The sequence below is a fragment of the Callorhinus ursinus genome, unplaced genomic scaffold, assembly GCF_003265705.2.
Source record: "Callorhinus ursinus isolate GAN/ISIS: 27379988/994484 unplaced genomic scaffold, GSC_fseal_2.0 scaffold39, whole genome shotgun sequence".
Classification (NCBI taxonomy): domain Eukaryota; kingdom Metazoa; phylum Chordata; class Mammalia; order Carnivora; family Otariidae; genus Callorhinus; species Callorhinus ursinus.
Window position 1 is genome coordinate 7,652,432 of NW_027397101.1, and position 18,363 is coordinate 7,670,794.

Genomic DNA, 18,363 nt, shown 5'->3' on the forward strand with positions numbered 1-18,363 from the left:
CTGCTGAGTCCCTACTCCTCTTCACCATCTCTAAATGTTGGAATGCCCCAGGATTCAGTCTCTCTTCTTCTCTATCTATGCTCACATTCTAGGTGATTTCTACCAGTCTCATAGCTTAAATATAATCTACAGCCTGACAACTCCTAAATTTATGCCTCCAGTCTGGCTTACTCCCTTGAACTGGGACTCATATACTAAACTGCCTACTCAGTAAGTCCAATTGGATATCTAAATGTCATTATCAAACTTCACATATTGAAGTCCAAACTCCTGAATCCCTTCCCTGCAAACCTGCTACTCCTTTAGTTTCCCTTTTTAAAACTAATGACAATTCCATAATTCCAGTTATTTAGAACAAAAATACTGGGCATCATCTTTTTACCCTTCATTTTTTTTTGACACTCTACATCCAATGTTTAAGAAAATTCTGCCAATCCTACTTTCAAGTCACATCCAGAATCCAACCATTCCTTGCCATCTGTGTTGCTATTGTTGGGCAACACCATCAAAAAGATGTTTACCGCCAACTGACCCATGAGCTGGACCTAGGCACTCAAAGGCTCCTTATTCCCTCCCCTTGGCATGTAGGTTCTGATTACCTTTCCTGCTTCCAGGGGCTGCTCCAAGAACACAGCCTTGAGATAGTGATGTGATGTTGAAAACACCTGTATAATGTATGTGGCTGCAACCAGGTAAGGCTTCTTATATAAACTTTTAAGATCTGGTGGGCGGGTGCAGAGACCCATCTGCCACCCAAGACAAGCCTCATTGAATTTAAGTTCCATTTACTTATTCAAACTGTCACCTACAAACCTGGAGTGGTGTGCTTCTTCCTTCATCTCTCCTTGCCCTCTGAATACAAACGCCAGTTTCAGATTATACCAGGGAATCTCCTAAGAGGGTTGCAAATCAACAGCTAGCTACTACCCTGTTCCAAGCCACCATTATTTTTTCTCCCTGGATTATTGCTTTTGGTAACTGATTTCCCTGTTGTCCCACTACACTAATCTCAACACCACAGGCAGTGTGAGTGCTTTAAAAGATAAGCCAGATCATGTCCCTTCTCTGCTTAAAATCCTTCAATGTTTATCTCATCTTAGAGTAAAAACAAAAGTCCTTAAAGACATACACGACCTGGCTATGATTCCCTATACTTCTCTGATTCTTGACCCTTGGCACTTTCTCCTCACTCACTCAGCCCTGGTTACACTTGTCTCTTTGCATTTCCTCTAAGTGCCAAACATGATGCCAATCTTAGGGCTTCCACATCTTCTTTTCCTTCAGATATCCACATGGCTCTCTCCCTTCTTTGTTTCAGGTCTCTGCTTGAATATCAACTTATCAGGGGAGCTTTCCCTGACACCTTGTAAAAGAGCAATCATCATCCCATCCAAACCAGGCATTTCCTGTTTTCCTCACCCTACTTTTTTTCATAGCACTTATCACTAACTGACATTTTGAGTTCATCCGTTTCTTCCAAGAATGCAAGCCACAGATGAAGTCAGAAATCAGTAACAGAAGGAAAATTGGAAAATTCACAAATTTGTGGAAATTAAACAATACACTCTTAAACAACCAACAGATCAAAAAAGAAATTAAAAGAAAAATTAGAAAATACTTACAGATAAATGGATATGAAAACATGACCTACCAAAACAATAGGACACAATGAGAACACTGCTAAGAGAGAAATTTAGAGCTACAAATAAATGCTTACACTACAAAACAAGAGAGATCTCAAATTAACAACCTACCTTTGTAACTTCAGGAATTAGAATAACAAAAACAAATTAAATCTAAAGCTAATGGAAGGAAATAATAAAGATTAGATCAGAGTTCAACAAAATAGAGAATAGAACAAGAGAAGAAATCAATGAAATCAAAAGTTCCTTCTCTGAAAGGATCAACAAAATTAACAAGCCGTTAGCTAGATGAACTTAGAAAAAACTCAAATTAGGAAAATCAAAGATGAAAGTGAGGCCATTATGACTAATTCTATAAAAATAAAAAGATTTATAAGAGTACTATGAAAATTACATGCCACCAAATTGGAGAGCCTAAATGATATACACAAATTCCTCAAAACAAAAATCTACCAGGATTAAGTCACAAAGAAACAGAAAATCTGAATACACCTGTAACTATTAAAGGAGAATGAATCAATAATTAAAAAAATCTCTCAACAAAGAACAGCCCTGGATCTGATGGATTCATTGGTGAATTCTACCAAACATTTAAAGAACTAATACCATTCCTTTTCAAACTTTTCCCAAAAAAAACTGAAAAGAAAGACATACTTCCTAATTTTTTTTTTTTTTTAAAGATTTTATTTGACAGAGAGAGACACAGCGAGAGAGGGAACACAAGCAGGGGGAGTGGGAGGGGGAGAAGCAGGCTTCCCGCGGAGCAGGGAGCCCCGATGCAGGGCTTGATCCCAGGACCCCGGGATCATGACCTGAACCAAAGGCAGACGCTTAATGACTGAGCCACCCAGGTGCCCCACACATTTCCTAATTTATTCTTTGAGGTTAGCATGACGCTAAAGCCAAAGCCAAAGCCTGACAAGGACACTACAAGAAAACTATAGATGAGTATCTTCCTTTTTCTCTTTTTCATTTTTTTGGTTTATATTTTAATTCCTGTTGGTTAACATAGTGTTACATTATTTTGAAGTGATTCAACAATTCAATACATCACCCTGGTGCTTATCACCAGAAGTTCACTCCTTAATCGCCATCACATATTTAGCCCATCCCCCACCCTCCTCCTTTCTGATAACCATCAGTTTGTTCTCTATAGTTAAGAGTCTGTTTCCTGGTTTCTCTCTTTTTCCCCTTTGCTTGATTTGTTTCTTAAATTCCACATGAGTGAAATCATATGGTATTTGTCTTTTTCTGATAGATTTATTTCGATTAGCATTATACTCTCTAGCTCCATTCATGTCATTGCAAATGACAAGATTTCATTCTTTATGGCTGAATAATATTCCTGTGTGTGTGTGTGTGTGTGTGTGCACACATGCTTGAAGCCACTTTATCCATTCATCAATCAATGGACACTTGGAATGCTTCCATATATCTTCACTATTATAAATAATGCTGTTCTAACATAGGGGTGCATGTATACCTTTGAATTAGTGTTCTTGTATTCTTTGGATAAATACCCAGTAGTGACATTGCTGGGTCATAAGGTAGTTTTATTTTTAATTTTTTGAGGAGCCTCCATACTGTATTCCACAGTATCTGCAGCAGTATGCATTCCCACCAACACTGTAAGAGGATTCCCCTTTCTCTACATCCTAGCCAACATCTGTTTTTCTTATGTTGTTGATTTTAGCCATTCTGACAGGTGTGAGGTGATATCTCATTGTAGTTTTGATTTCCAATTCTCTGATAAGTGATGATGAGCATCTTTTCATGTGTCTATTTGCCATCTGGATGTCTTCTTTGGAGAAATGTCTGTTCATGTCTTCTGCCTATTTTTTAACTGGATTATTTGTTTTTTGGGTGTTGGTTGTGTGAGCTCTTTATATATTCTGGATACTATCCCTTTATCTGATATGTCACTTGCTGATATTTTCTGCCATTCTGAAGGCTGCCTTTTAGTTTTGTTGATTGTTTCCTTCCCTGTGCAGAAGCTTTTTATTTTGATGTAGTCCCAATAGTTTATCTTTGTTTTTGTTTTCCTTGGCTCAGGAGACATATCCAGAAAGATGTTTCTATGGCTAATGTCCAAGAAGTTACTGCCTGTGTCCTCTTCTAGAATTTTTATGGTTTCAGGTCTCATATTTAGGTCTTTAATCCATTTTGAATTTAATTTTGTGTATGGTGTAAGAAAGGGGTCCAGTTTCTTTCTTTTGAATGTTTCTGTTTAGTTTTCCCAACACCATTTATTGAAGACGGTCCTTTTCCCATTGGATATTCTTTCCTGCTTTGTTGAAGATTAAAACTGACCATATAATTGTGTGTTTATTTCTGGGTTTTCTAATCTGTTCCATTGATCTACGTGTCTCTTTTTGTGCCAGTACAATAAATACTGTTTTGATTACTACAGCTCTGTAATACAACTTGAAGTCTGAAATTGTGATGCCTCCAGCCTTGCTCTCCTTTTTCAAGATTGCCTTGGCTATTCAGGATCTTTTGTGGTTCCATGCACATTTTAGGATTGTCTGTTCTCTGTCTATAAAAAAATGCTGTTGATATTTTGATAGGGATTGCATTAAATGTGTAGATTGCCAATTTGGGTGGTACAGACATTTTAACAATATTTGTTCTCCCAATTCTTGAGCATGGAATGTCTTTTCATTTCTTTGTGTCTTCTTCAATTTCTTTCACCACTGTTTTATGGATTTCAGAGTTCAGGTCTTTTATCTCTTTGGTTAGGTTTATTCCTAGGTATCTTTTATTTTGGGTGCAAATATAAATGGGATTGATTCTTTAATTTCCCTTTCTGCTGCTTCATTATTGGTGTGTAGAAATGCAACAGATTTCTGTACATTGATTTTGTATCCTGTGATTTTACTAAATCTGTAGATCAGGTCTAGCAATCTTTTGCTGGAATCTTTCCGGATTTTTGTATAGAGTATTATGTCATCTGCAAATAGTGAAAGTTTTACTTCTTCCTTGCTGATTTGGATGCCTTTTATTTTTTTGTTTTCTGACTTCCGTGGCTAGGACTTTCAGTACTATGTTTAATAAAAGTAGTGAGAGGGGACATCCTTCCTTTGTTCCTGACCTTAGGGGAAAAGCTCTCAGTTTTTCCCCATTAAGGAGGATGTTTAAAAAAAAAAAAGGATGACGTCAGCTGTGGGTTTTTAATGTATGGCCTTTATTATGTTGAGGTATGTTCCCTCTAAACCTACTTTGTTGAAGGTTTTTATCATGAATGGATGTTGTACTTTGTCAAATGCTTTTTTGCATCTATTGAAAAGATCACATGGTTCTTACTCTCTCTTACTGATGTGATTGATTTGCAAATATTGAACCACCATTGCAACCAGGAATAAATTCCACTTGATCGTGGTGAATGATTTTTTTAGATGTATTATTGAATTTGGTTTGCTACTATTTGTTCAGGATTTTTCTATCTATTTTCATCAGGGATATTTGCCTGTAGTTCTCTTTTTTTAGTGGTATCTTTATGTGGTTTCAGTATCAGGGTAATGTTGGCCTCATAGAATGAATTTGGAAGTTTTCCTTCCTTTTCTATGTCTTGGAATAGTTTAAGTAGAATAGATATTAACTCTTCTTTAAATATTTGGTCTAATTCGCTTGTGAAGCCATCATGTCCTTGAGTTTTGTTTGTTGGGAATTTTTTGGTTACTCATTTAATTCCTGCTGGTTATGAGCCTGTTCAAATTTTCCACTTCCTCCTGTTTCAGTTTTGGTAGCTTATAGGTTTCTAGGAGTTTATCCATTTCTTCTAGGTTGTCCAATTTGTTGGCATATAGTTTTTCATAATATTCTAACTATGTACATCTGTGGTATTGGTTGTTATTTCTCCTCTCTCATTTGTGATTTTGTTTGAGTTCTTCCTCTTTTTTTCTTGATAAGTCTGCCTAAATGTTTACCAATTTTATTGATTTTTGTTCAAAGAAACAGCTAATCTGTTCTATTGGTTTTTCCATTTCTATATCATTTGTTTCTGTTTTAATCTTTATTCTATCCTTCCTTCTGCCGGTTTTAGGTTTTGACTGTTGTTCTTTTTCTTGCTTTCTTAGATGTAAAGTTAGGTTGTTTATTTGAGATTTTTCTTGCTTCCTGAGGTAGGCCGATATTGCTATAAACTTCCCTCTTAGAACTGGTTTTGCTGCATCCCAGAGGTTTGGACTGCTGTGTTTTCATTTTCATTTGTTTCCATGTACTTTTTTATTTCTTCTTTGATTTCCTTGTTGACCCATTCATTGTTTAGTAGCATGTTATTCAACCTCTACGTATTAGTGGTCTTTCAGAATTTTCTTTCATGGTTGCCTTCTAGTTTCATAGCATTGTGTTCAGAAAAGACACATGGTAGGATTTTGATCTTCTTGAGTTTGTTCAGGTTTGTTTTGTGGGCTAATATGTGATCTATTCTGGAGAACATTCCATATGCATTTGAAAAGAATGTATATTCTGTTTTAGGATGGAATGTTCTAAATATATCTGTTAAATACCATCTGGTCCAGTGTGTCCTTCAAAACCATTGTTTCCTTGTTGATTTTGTTTAGATGATGTGTCTACTAATGTAAGTGGGGTGTTAAAAGCCCCTACTATTATCATATTATCAATTAATCCTTTATGTTGTTAACTGTTTTACATATTTGGGTGCTTCGATGATGGGTGCCTAAATATTTACAGTTGTATCTTCTTGTTGGATTGTCCCCTTTATCATCATATAGTGTCCTCCTTTGTCTCTTTACAGTCTGTTTTATTTATTTATATTTATTTATTTTTTACAGTCTTTGCTTTAAAGCCTAGCTTGTGCAATATATTACCACTCCGGCTTTCTTTTGAAATTGATTTGAATGACAGATGTTTCTTCATCTCCTCACTTTCAGTCTGAAGGTGTCTTCTGGTTTGAAATGAGTCTCTTGTAGGCAGCATATATATGGATCTTGTTTTTTTATCCATTCTGTCACTCTATGTCTTTTGACTGGAGCATTCAATCCACTTACATTCAAAGTAATTACTGATAGTATGTATTTATTGTTATTTTATTACTTGTTTTGTGGTTGTTTCTGAAGATTTTTTTCTGATTTTTTTGGTCTTTCATGTTTTGCGGATTTTCTTTAGTGCTATATTTGGATTTCTTTCTCTTTATTCTTTGCATGTTTATTAGTGGCTTTTTATATATGGTTATCATTAGGGCTGTATATAATCTCTTATGCATATAGCAGTCTATATTAAGTTGACAGTCATTTAAGTTTGAACCCATTTGTTTCCCCTCTGTTATTGTATTTTATACTCTTTCTTTTCTGTTTTTCTTGACTGATTTTTTTTTTTTACAGAAATACTCACTTTTACTGCTTTTGTGTTTTCATTCCTTTATATTGTCACTTTTGGTCTCTCCTTTCCACTCAAAGAGTCCCCTTTAATATTTCTTGCAGGGCTGATTTAGTGGTCAACAACTCCTTCAGTTTTTGTTTATCTGGGCAACTTTTTATCTCTCCTTCTACTCTGAATGATAGCCTTGCTGGATAGAGTATTCTTAGCTGCAGATTATTCCCATTTATCACTTTGAATATATCATGCCACTCCCCTGTAGCTTGCAAAGTTTCTGCTGAAAAATCTCCTCCTAGCCTTAGCTTTTATATTATTTTAAATTTTTTAAACTTTTTAATTAATATTTTTCTTATTAACATATGATGTATTATTTTTTTGGGGGGTACAGGTCTGTGATTCATCAGTCTTACACACTACACAGTGCTCCCCACAACATACCCTCCCCAATGTCCATCACCCAGCCACCCCATCCCTCCCACCCCCCTCCACTACAGTAACCCTCAGTCTGTTTCCTGAGATTAAGAGTCTCCTATGGTTTGTCTCCCTCTCTGGTTTCTTCTTGTTTCATTTTTTCCTCTCTTTCCCCTATGACCCTTTGCCTTGTTTCTCAAATTCCACATATAAGTGAGATCATATGATAATTGTCTTTCTCTGAGTGACTTATTTCGCTTAGAATACCCTCTAGTTCCATCCATGTCTTTGCAAAAGGCAAGATTTCATTTTTTTGGTGGCTGCATAATATTCCATTGTATATATATATATATACCACATCTTCTTTATCCATCTGTTGATGGACATCTGGGCTCTTACCATAGTTTGGCTATTGTAGACATTACTGCTATAAACATTGGGGTGCACGTGCCCCTTCAGATTACAGTATCTTTGGAGTAAATACCCAGTAGTGCAATTGCTGGGTCATAGGATAGCTCTATTTTCAACTTTTTGAGGAACCCTCATACTGTTTGCCAGAGTAGCTGCACCAGCTTGTCTTCCCACCAACAGTGCAAGAGGGTTCCCCTTTCTCCGCATCCTTGCCATCATCTGTTGTTTACTGACGTTAATTTTAGCCATTCTGACTGGTGTGAGGTGGTATCTCATTGTGGTTTTGATTTGTATTTTCCTGATGCCAAGTGATGTTGAGCACTTTTTCATGTCTGTTGGCCATTTGAATGTCTTCTTTGCAGAAATGTCTGTTCATGTCTTCTGCCCATTTCTTGACTGGATTAACTGTTCCTTGGGTGTTGAGTTTCGTAAGTTCTTTATAGATTTTGGATTCTAGTCCTTTATCTGATAAGACATTTGCAACTATCTTTTCCCATTCTGTCGGCTGTCTTTTGGTTTTGTTGACTGTGCAAAAGTTTTTTATCATATGATGTATTATTTGTTTGAGGAGTACAGGTTTTTCTTTTTATCTTGCAAAAGCTTTTTATCTTGATGAAGTCCCAATAGTTCATTTCTGTCCTTGCTTCCCTTGCCTTTGGTGATGTGTCTAGGAAGAAGTTGCTGGGGCTGAGGTTGAAGAGGTTGCTGCCTGTGTTCTCCGTTAGGATTTTGATGAATTCCTGTCTCACATTTAGGTCTTTCATCCATTTTGAGTCTATTTTTGTGTATGGTGTAAGGAAATGGTCCAGTTTCATTCTTCTGCATGTGGCTGTCCAATTTTTCCAACACCATTTGTTGAAGAGACTGTCTTTTTTCCATTGGACATTCTTTCCTGCTTTGTCAAAGATGAGTTGACCATAGAGTTGAGGGTCCATTTCTGGGTTCTCTATTCTGTTCCATCAATGTGTCTGTTTTTGTGCCAGTACCATCCTGTCTTGATGATTACAGCTTTGCAATAGAGCTTGAAGTCTGGGATTGTGATGCCACCAGTTTTGCTTTTCTTTTTCAACATTCCTCTGGCTATTCGGGGTCTTTCCTGGTTCCATACAAATTTTAGGATTATTTGCTCCATTTCTTTGAAAAAAGTGGATGGTATTTTGATGGGGATTGCATTAAATGTGTAGATTGCTCTAGGTAGCATAGACATTTTCACAATATTTGTTCTTCCAATCCATGAGCATGGAATATTTTTCTATCTCTTTGTGTCTTCCTCAATTTCTTTCATGAGTTTTTGGAGTGCAGATCCTTTGCCTCTTTGGTTAGTTTTATTCCTAGGTATCTTATGGTTTTGGGTGCAATTATAAATGGTATCAGCTCCTTAATTTTTCTTATTGTTGGAGTATAGAAATGCAACTGATTTCTGTGCATTGATTTTATATCCTGCCACTTTACTGAATTCTTGTATGAGTCCTAAAGATTTTTTTCCCTATTACTGTATTTTGCCAATTTAATTACAATATGTCTTAGTGTGGTTCTGCTTTTATTGATTTTGATGGGAGTTCTTTGTGCTTCCTGGATCTGGTTATCTGTTTCCTTCCCCAGGTTAGGGAAGTCAGCTATTATTTCTTCAAATAAGTTTTCTGTCCCCTTTTCTCTCTCTTCTTCCGGGACTCCTATAATACAAATGTTAGCATTTTTGATGGAGTCACTGAGTTCCCTAAGTCTATTCTTGTTTTGTGTAATTCTTTTTTCTTTCTTTTGTTCAGCTTGATTGTCCATTGCTCTGTCTTCAAGGTCACTAATTTATTCCTTGCTTCTTTCATCCTGCTACATTCCATCAAGTGTATTTATCATTTTGTTTATTGAGCCCTTTATCTATGCTATGTTATTCCTTTTAAGATTTTATTTTTAATTAATCTGTATACCCAATGTGGGGCTCAACCGCCCAAAATCAAGAGTCTCATGCTCTACTAACTGAGCCAGTCAGTTGCCCCTCTATGTTATTCCTTAACTCTGTGTTAAGGGTCTCACTTATGTCTTCCACTCTTTTCTCAATTCTAGCGAGCATCCTTATGATCATTGCTTTAAATTCTCGAGATATCAGGCATGTTCCTTATATTTGTTTGGCTTAGATCTCTGGCTGTGGCCTTGTCCTGTTCTTTCATCTGGGATAAATTTGTCTCATTTTGCCTGGCTCTCTGTGTCTGTTTCTCTCTGTTAAGAAAGTCAGCTATGTCATCTGCTCTTGAAAAAAGTGACTTCATGAAGGGGAGGTCCTAGAGTCCCCTGTAGTGCAGTGTCCCCTGTTTACCAGAAACTGGCACTTCAGGAGAGTATCCTATGTGTGTTGCTTACATCCTGCTGTTGCGTCTGAGTCACTTTTCCTTTCAGTGCAGTCATCTGCACTGACCCTCTACCTGTTGTGGGATGTGCTTACCCTATGGTGTTAGTGAGACTCAGGCAGACAAGTTCTGAGGGGGACATGTCCACCAGGGAACTTGGGAACGGTTACTGGTGTTAGCTAAATTGCCTTGGGCCACTCACTAGTCTTATGCCAGATCTCCCAAAGTGCTGTGGCTGCTGGGGATGTGAAGCTGTTGGAGAGCGTTAGTTATGACAATGGCTGGGGATGGCCCGCAGCAGTAGGTATGATGAGGGAACAGAAGGCAAGCTAAGGACAAAGCAGAAACTGACACCCCATGACCCCCAACCCCCATGGGATATATGTGACATTCCTCAGGCACTCCTGGCTGCCCTAAAGCTAAGGAAAGGAAAAACAGTTAACCTATAGAGATCACAATCCTGCAAGATCTGAGTTTCCCTCAGTTTACAAATGTCTTAGCAATCTACAAGAACTCATTTCTATCAATAACCTAGCTTCCAGAAGGAAATGTAGATACAATTAAATGTCCTTATAATCTGCAGCCCATTGACAGATAACTTGAAGCAGGCAGAGTATAATGTTCCTCCTGGAAGTTCCCAACTATTTGCATGTTAATGCCTTGGTAGAGGGAAAAACCTTAACTTGACAATGGGAAGGCCTCTGGTATCCTGTTGAGTCTTCTTTAACATATGAAAATCCTTTTGAAACCTCTCTTTTTCCTTACCTCCCCCAACCCCATAGTATATAATCAGCCACCCCTCACAACCCTGGGGCAGCAGCTCTTGCTGCCCATAGGTCCTATCCCTGTGCTTTAATAAACCACCATTTTGCACCAAAGATGTCTCAAGAATTCTTTCTTGGTCCTTGGCTCTGGACTCCACCCCACTGAATCTCACCTATATTCCAAAACCCCATCAGGTATAAACCCAGAGTCTGGGAGGGCCACATGGGCAGCTTTAACAAAATTTGCCCTGAGCCCTGGGTCCAGGTTACAAATATCTGTGCAGCCTCTTCTCCCATAGGGAGTTTATGGTTATGCTGGGGCCTGGGGGAGGAAAATGGTGCCTGCCAGTTCCCTCATTTTCAGAGAAGTCCACCAACATGCTCTGAAATCAGTATGAACAAATCTGTCTCCTGCTTGCCCATGGTGTGTGAACTGCCTATTTTATGTTGCCTCTCCGCACAGGCTGCTGTCTCTTTAAGGGCAGCAACCCAGCTATCACTTTCCCTCCTGGCTCACCCAGTGCTGAGTCAGCAGACTTTTAAAGCTATAAGCTCCAATTTCCACTGGTTTTACAAACTCATAGAATTCAGCCCCTCTGGTTTTTAAAGCCAAACATTTTGGGGATTAGTCTTTCCCATATGAGTTCCCTGGTACAAGTGCCTGTTTCTCTGTCCTCTCCGCATGCACAGCTCCCTCCCTCCTGCGGGCAGCCTCCCTCTGCCTTTCTGACCTTCCTAAACTTTCAGATGCAGCTTCTTCTCTATATTTAGTTGTGGAGTTTGTTCTGCCAGTCTTCAGACTGCTCTCTGGTTTATTGACTTGGATGTGGATGGTATCTAGTTGTAAACATGGGACAGTGTGAGCTTAGGGTCTACCCACTCTGCCATCTTCCCATAAGATAAGAGATACTGATCTGGGGGAGCATGGCAAGATGCCAGAGTGGGTCAACAAAATATAAGCAAATCAAATTCTGCAGCATACTGAAAGGATTATACACCATAACAAAATGAGATTTATTTCTAGAATAAAGGATAGTCCAACATATGAAAATTGATTAATGTCATATACTACATTAACATAATAAAGTGAAGAAACCACATGATTATCTCAACTGCAGAAAAAGCATGACAAAATCCCACATCCTTTCATGATAAAAATACTCAACAAACTAGGAATAGAAGGAAACTATCTCAACATAAGAAAAGCCACACAAGAAAAACCCATAGTGAACATCACATTCAATGGTAAAAGACTGAAATCTTTTCCTTAGAAGTTTGGGAACAAGGCAAGGATGCTCACTTTTGCTACTTCTATTCAACATTGTACTGAAAGTTCTAGACCAAGCATTAGGCAAGAAAAAAGAAAAGGCATCCAAATTGGAAAGAAAAAAATAATCTCTTTTTAGATGACATGATCTTATATGTAGAAAACCTTAAAGATTCCACACAAAAAATTGTTAGAATAAATGAGTTCAGCAAGTAGCAGGATACAAAGGCAACACACAAGAATCAGCTGCATTTCTATAGTAACAACAATCAATCTGAAAAGCAACTTGAAACAATTCTGTTTTTAATAGCATCAAAAAGAATAAAATACTTTGGAATTAATCAAGGATGTGAAGGACTTGTACAGTGAAAGCTACAAAACACTGGAGAGTAATTAAAGATGACTAAATAAATGAAAACACATCCCATATTCATGGATTGGAAGACTTAATATTTCGAGGATGTCAATACTATCCAAAGTGCTCTACAGATTCACTGCAATCCCTATCAAAATCCCAATGATATTTGTTATGGAATAGAAAAACTTATCCTAAAATTCATATGGCATCTCAAGGGATCTCAAACAGCTAAAATGATCTTGAAAAATAAAAACAAAGCTGGAATGCTCACACTTCTTGGTTTCAAAACTTACTACTAAACTTACTAATGATTTCTTGGGAATGACACTAAAGGCACAAGCAATAATAAAAAACAAAGCAACTGGACTTCATGGAAATTTTAAAAATTGTTCATCAAGGGCACTATCAACAAAACCGAAAGGTAACACATAGAATGGAACAAAATATTTGCAAATGAGGGATTGGAATAGCCAGAATATACAGAGAACTCCTAAAAATCAACAAAAAAATTCAACAAACTGATTCAAAAATGAGCAAAAAACTTGAATATTCATTTCTCCAAAGATATATAAATAACCAGTAAGCACATAAGAAGATACACAATATCACTTATCATTAGGTAAATACTAATCAAAAGTACAATATACCACCTAGCATTCATTAGGATGGCTACTATAAAAAAAACAAAGACAAAATAACAAATGTTGGTGAGGAGGTGGAGAAACTGGGATCCTGTTGGTGGGAACTGAAAATTGTACAGACACTGTGGAAAAGACTATGGTGGTTCTTTAAAAAATTAAAAATAGAATTACCATATTATCCAGCAATTCCACTTCAAAGTATAAACCAAAAGAACTGAAAGCAGTATACTGAAGAGATATCTGCACACCCATGCTCACAGCAACATTATTCGTAATAGCTAAAACACGAAAACCACACGTGTCCACTGGTAGATAAATGAATAAGCAAAATGTGGTATATGCATACAATGAAATACCACAGAGCCTTAAAAAGGAAGGAAATTCTGACATATGTTACAATATGGATGAACCCTTAAAATATGCTAAGTGAAATAAGACCGTCACAAAACCATAAATATTGTATATTATACGAGGTACTTAAGAGTAGTCAAATCATATAGACAGAAAGTAGAATGGTGATTGCCAGGGGCTGGGAAGAAGGAGAATGGGGAGTTATTTAATGGATAAAGAGTTTCAGTTTTACAAGACGAAGAGTTCAGGAGATAGATGGTGTAATAATAACATTCATTATGAATGTATTTAATACCAGTGAACTATACACTTAAAACTGGTTAAGAGGGCAAATTTTGTTTGTCCATTTTACCACAATAGGAAAAAAGAAGAGGAATATAAGTCACAAATAGGGTTTTATTTAATCAACCCTACGTTTTCAGGGCTTAGAAGTGCCTTGAACAGAGTAGGGACTCAAAAATATCTCCTGAATTATAAATCAAGGGAAAATTACAAAATGATTCCAGGACATCTTTCCATAATCATAAATTAAGAGCCCTAAAATAGGTAAAACAGATTATAAAGCTTAAATTACCGGTTTCTTTGAAAAGCTTTCATCAACTTTGGTTCCCATGGCAGCAATTCATTTAAAAGGCGTATCAACGTTCCATGCAATTCTTTTACAGCTTGCCTCCGATGATACCATTTGCCCTAAAAACACAATGTTAAAGTAAATCCTTTAGATTTAATCTAAAAGTGAATGTCAAGCCTTATTTTCTGAGTAAACACAAAATGAAATGCCAATACCCATCAAATGAGTATGTCTTCTTTAGAAGGCTGTAAAGGGGGAAAATATCCTGAAATAAATCTTATTTGTAATATTTTAAAGATTCGCAATTCTATAGGAGAAATCTAAAACCTATTTAATCAAATAAGGAGACAAAAATTTTTTAAGTTTTTAATTGGGTCAATTATAAATATTTTAATAAATACATGTAAAAATACAAACATATATATAAATTCACTAAACATGTAACTGATAAGCTCACTTCTGTAAAGTTTTTGTAATCATCCATCCCAAAGAGTGGAGAAAAAGAGAAAAAAAGGATTGTTATATCCAAAAGTAGTCTTAACAGACTTCCTTAGGAAATTTTACAATTGTTGTACTTAAAAATGTTTCCAGTAATATAATGCTATAGCTACAGTAAGAGTTAATAATTACTGATACCCGTCTCTCCATTTGCTAAGTATTATACTAAGTATTTCATTCATAGATCTATATCTAGAGGGGGAAAGGGAGGGAGGGAAGGAGAGGGAGGAAGGTAAGGAAGAGGGGAGGAAGGAAGGGGTTGTGTGAGCATGAAAGCATACATTACTCAAGCAGTTATGAAAACCCTCTAATGTATGTGCATTTTAGTCTCACTTAACAAATGATAAAACTAAGGCTCAGAGAGATTAAATGACTTGTTTAAGGTCCCATGACCTGAACCTAGATCTACCTGATGCTGAAGTCTTTCTTAAAACTAGAAGTTCCTAGAACTACAACACCACCTCTTAAAAGCTGTATCACATAATTCAATCTGACATGTTATAAAAACCTCTAATAAAAATATACTTCAGTACCCATAAAATTATTCAAATACCATAGGAACAATAAGTTTATAGAAGTTTTATCTTTAGGTAGCCAACTCCCCACTTCCCCACAATGTTATAGTGTATACCTATCAACATCACCACCATCTTCATTTATTGTTATATAACCATGTTGTATTTCTTTTTTTTTTTTTTTTGAGATATAATTCACATACCATTTAGTCCACTCGTTTTTTTCTTTTATAACAAAAAACACACAACTATATATATTGTGGGTCACATTTAACATGCGGAAATTAGACTTCATCTCATAGAAACTGTTCAGTTAATTTGCACATGTGTAGAACATTAAGTCAGAAAAATAAAACCACTCCCACCAAAAACAAAAGAAAAAATGGAAAAAAGAAAAACTACTCCCTAGAACAAAATGTATTTTATTTTATTTTATTTTTTTAAAGATTTTATTTATTTATTTGACACCGAGAGACACAGCAAGAGAGGGAACACAAGCAAGGGGAATGGGAGAGGGAGAAGCAGGTTTCCCACTGAGCAGGGAGCCCGATACGGGGCTTGATCCCAGGACCCTGGCATCATGATCTGAGCCAAAGGCAGATGCTTAATGACTGAGCCACCCAGGCGCCCCGCAAAATATATTTTAAATCTGTGCATAAATTTTCCAATTTTACATATATCTAAAACTTTCAACATTTCATTCACTGAAATGTGAAATTTTATCTATGTGAAATTTTAGCCACAAACATAAATGATTAATAGTATAGTTCCTACTCCCCCAACATTTTGTGCTTTAAATCAACAAAACGTTTATGCCTGTAGAAATAAATGACTACATTTCTACCTCTGAGGTTTTTAAATTTTTTATTTGAAGAGTAGGAAGATGTGGAAGTATATATGTATGTGCACGTAATGAATATGGAACCTAGGCTCAATGACTAATTCTTGTGTCTTCTTAATGGCATGACAAATGATAATATTGTGAAAAAAATTTCAAGGAAAGTAATTATTTCATATAATAACCTAGACAGACCTTCCCTCTTGTCAAATGCTTTCTCAAAGGACCCAACTTAACAGTAAGTTATACCTCAAAAGTTTGTTTCCCACCCCCCCAAAAAAAAGCTAGGTGAGAGTATAAAGTGCTTATTCTAACCCATGAAAATAAAACTATTAAACAATAAATAATATTTTCCTCTAGGGAGAGCTAAGTGAGGAGATGAAAAGGCAGATGACAGTCAACCTAAAATCATGTATGGAATGAGGTAGCATTCTGTTCCAGTAAAAAAAAAAAAAAGGTAATAGAGATTTTTTTTCCTTTTAACAGGGCACATCAACATTATTTCTCTACTTTTCAACTACAACTTGGCTCAAAAATGAAATGGTGAGAATAAACTTTTCCTCAGCTAAAGAAATCAGAAAGAGGAAAGGTGTGAGTAATTAATTATATCACCTCTGTAGTATAATTAATTGGAAAAATGTTAAAAGACTAGAGAGCACTAGGCATCTGAATTCTTTGTAACTGAGGGTTATAGGGGAAGAATGGCAGATACAGAATTAACCTGGGCAGTATGGCTGCTATCTGGATTAGTGTAGTGGTGATGGTGTGGGGAATGCAGAAGGACTAGCAGTATTATCAGACCTTGGGACTGGGTAGACTGAGGCACAGGGAGAGGAGTCTGTGTAGCTGAATGTCATTATTTCAAGACATCTGTCAGCTGTGTTTGTTTTTCTACTAAATTACTGCATTGATTTTTGTACAAAAGAGTTTTAAAAAGATTAGAAGATTTTTATCTTCTGATTTTATTTTGATTACTAAATTTTAATTAATCTAATGCCCAGAAAATATATTACTGAACTAGCCAACTATATACAGAGAAGGGATCATAAATATTAATCAGAGAATAGATTTCTAACTTTCCTATATTTCTGTCTTATCCACTAACCTGTTTAAAAGTCTCTATGGCCTTCTAACTTTATATATGTTTTTTGGACTTCTTCCCTTTCTTTATATTGTATGTTCTCAACTTGGGTAGTGATGGTATAGCATTTCATTATTTTAAAATGAATATTTAATCATTTTGTGTTTGGAAAACAAAAAGTATATTATTCTTATAACAGAAATTACAGAAAGTAAAGACTGATAAAAACTAGAGGACACATATAAAGAATACAATGACCTCAATGAAGGATATGTATGTGTGTCCACAGTTTTTATGTTTACCAAAAGGGGACATACATATTTAAGAAGTTCAGAATCACTGCTCTGGGACTGGTATTTTAGGTAAAGTGTTTATCCACTTGACAGTAAAAAAGAAACTCATACTGCCTATATCATTTACCATCTTCTTTGGTCAATACAACCCAAATGGAATTAAAACAACATGTCCCCTTCTACCTAGTGGTGGTCTTGGAGTGTCACAGTATACAATGAGACTAGTGTAAACAGAAAAAAAGTTATGAATTTTTAAAAGAAGTTAGAGATGGCAATGATCTGCCTTAACTTGGGTCTAATGTAAGAATCTATGTAAAATCAAATTATTTCCTGAATTTAAATCAGTTCATTAACTAAAAGCTAACATTAGCTTTTCTGATTTATTAATTTTATTTATATACACAGAAAGGAAAATCTGAGAACAACTACTGTGTTTCTTCTAGGATAAAATTATTAAAGCTGAAGGGAATGAGAAGAACATAATTTTACAGAAGGAAATTGGCTCGGTGAATCACAGGGAAGTACTTGTAGACAGAAGCAGATTTTCAGTTAGAATTCTAGTCTTCTGAATGTTAAAATCTAACTCTCCTTCCACTATATAATGCTGTCCCAATTCGTCTACACTCAGACAATTCCTAAAGAACAAAAGATTGTATTGCGTTAAGTACTTATCTTTATATGTAGGTGTCTCTGTAATGCAAAAACTAAAATCTATAAAACTTACTTTCATTTGTTTAAAATAGTACTTAAAATTATAGTGTTCTAAAGTTTAAAAGTGAATTTAAAAACAAGGAACACAGCACATTCCCCATTCTTCAAATGAATAAGAAAGAATATGGATATAATAAAAATCAGAAAGCTCTTATAATCTTTATCTGTAGTAATCAATATAGAATCAAAGACAGCAGGGAGAAGGATTAGTATAGGCCATTTGTGGAACAGTGTTATAACCATTTCTCAAAAAAATATATTTAATAAGCTAAAAGCTAGCAATAGCTTTGTTTTACTAACAAGTATGTGAAAATGGGGATAAATGAACTGT

At 35.9% G+C, this 18,363-nt stretch overlaps 1 protein-coding gene across 3 annotated transcripts in view; it reads right to left on the reverse strand.

Annotated features, from left to right (window-relative positions):
- BRD10 (bromodomain containing 10) overlaps positions 1-18,363 on the reverse strand; it is a 151,272-nt gene that overhangs the window by 10,060 nt on the left and 122,849 nt on the right. For all 3 annotated transcript variants that reach the window (XM_073880747.1, XM_073880746.1, XM_025887834.2), the window contains one exon: positions 14,100-14,215. In XM_073880747.1, coding sequence (XP_073736848.1) covers positions 14,100-14,215 — 116 coding nt within the window. The remainder of the gene's footprint in view (positions 1-14,099; positions 14,216-18,363) is intronic.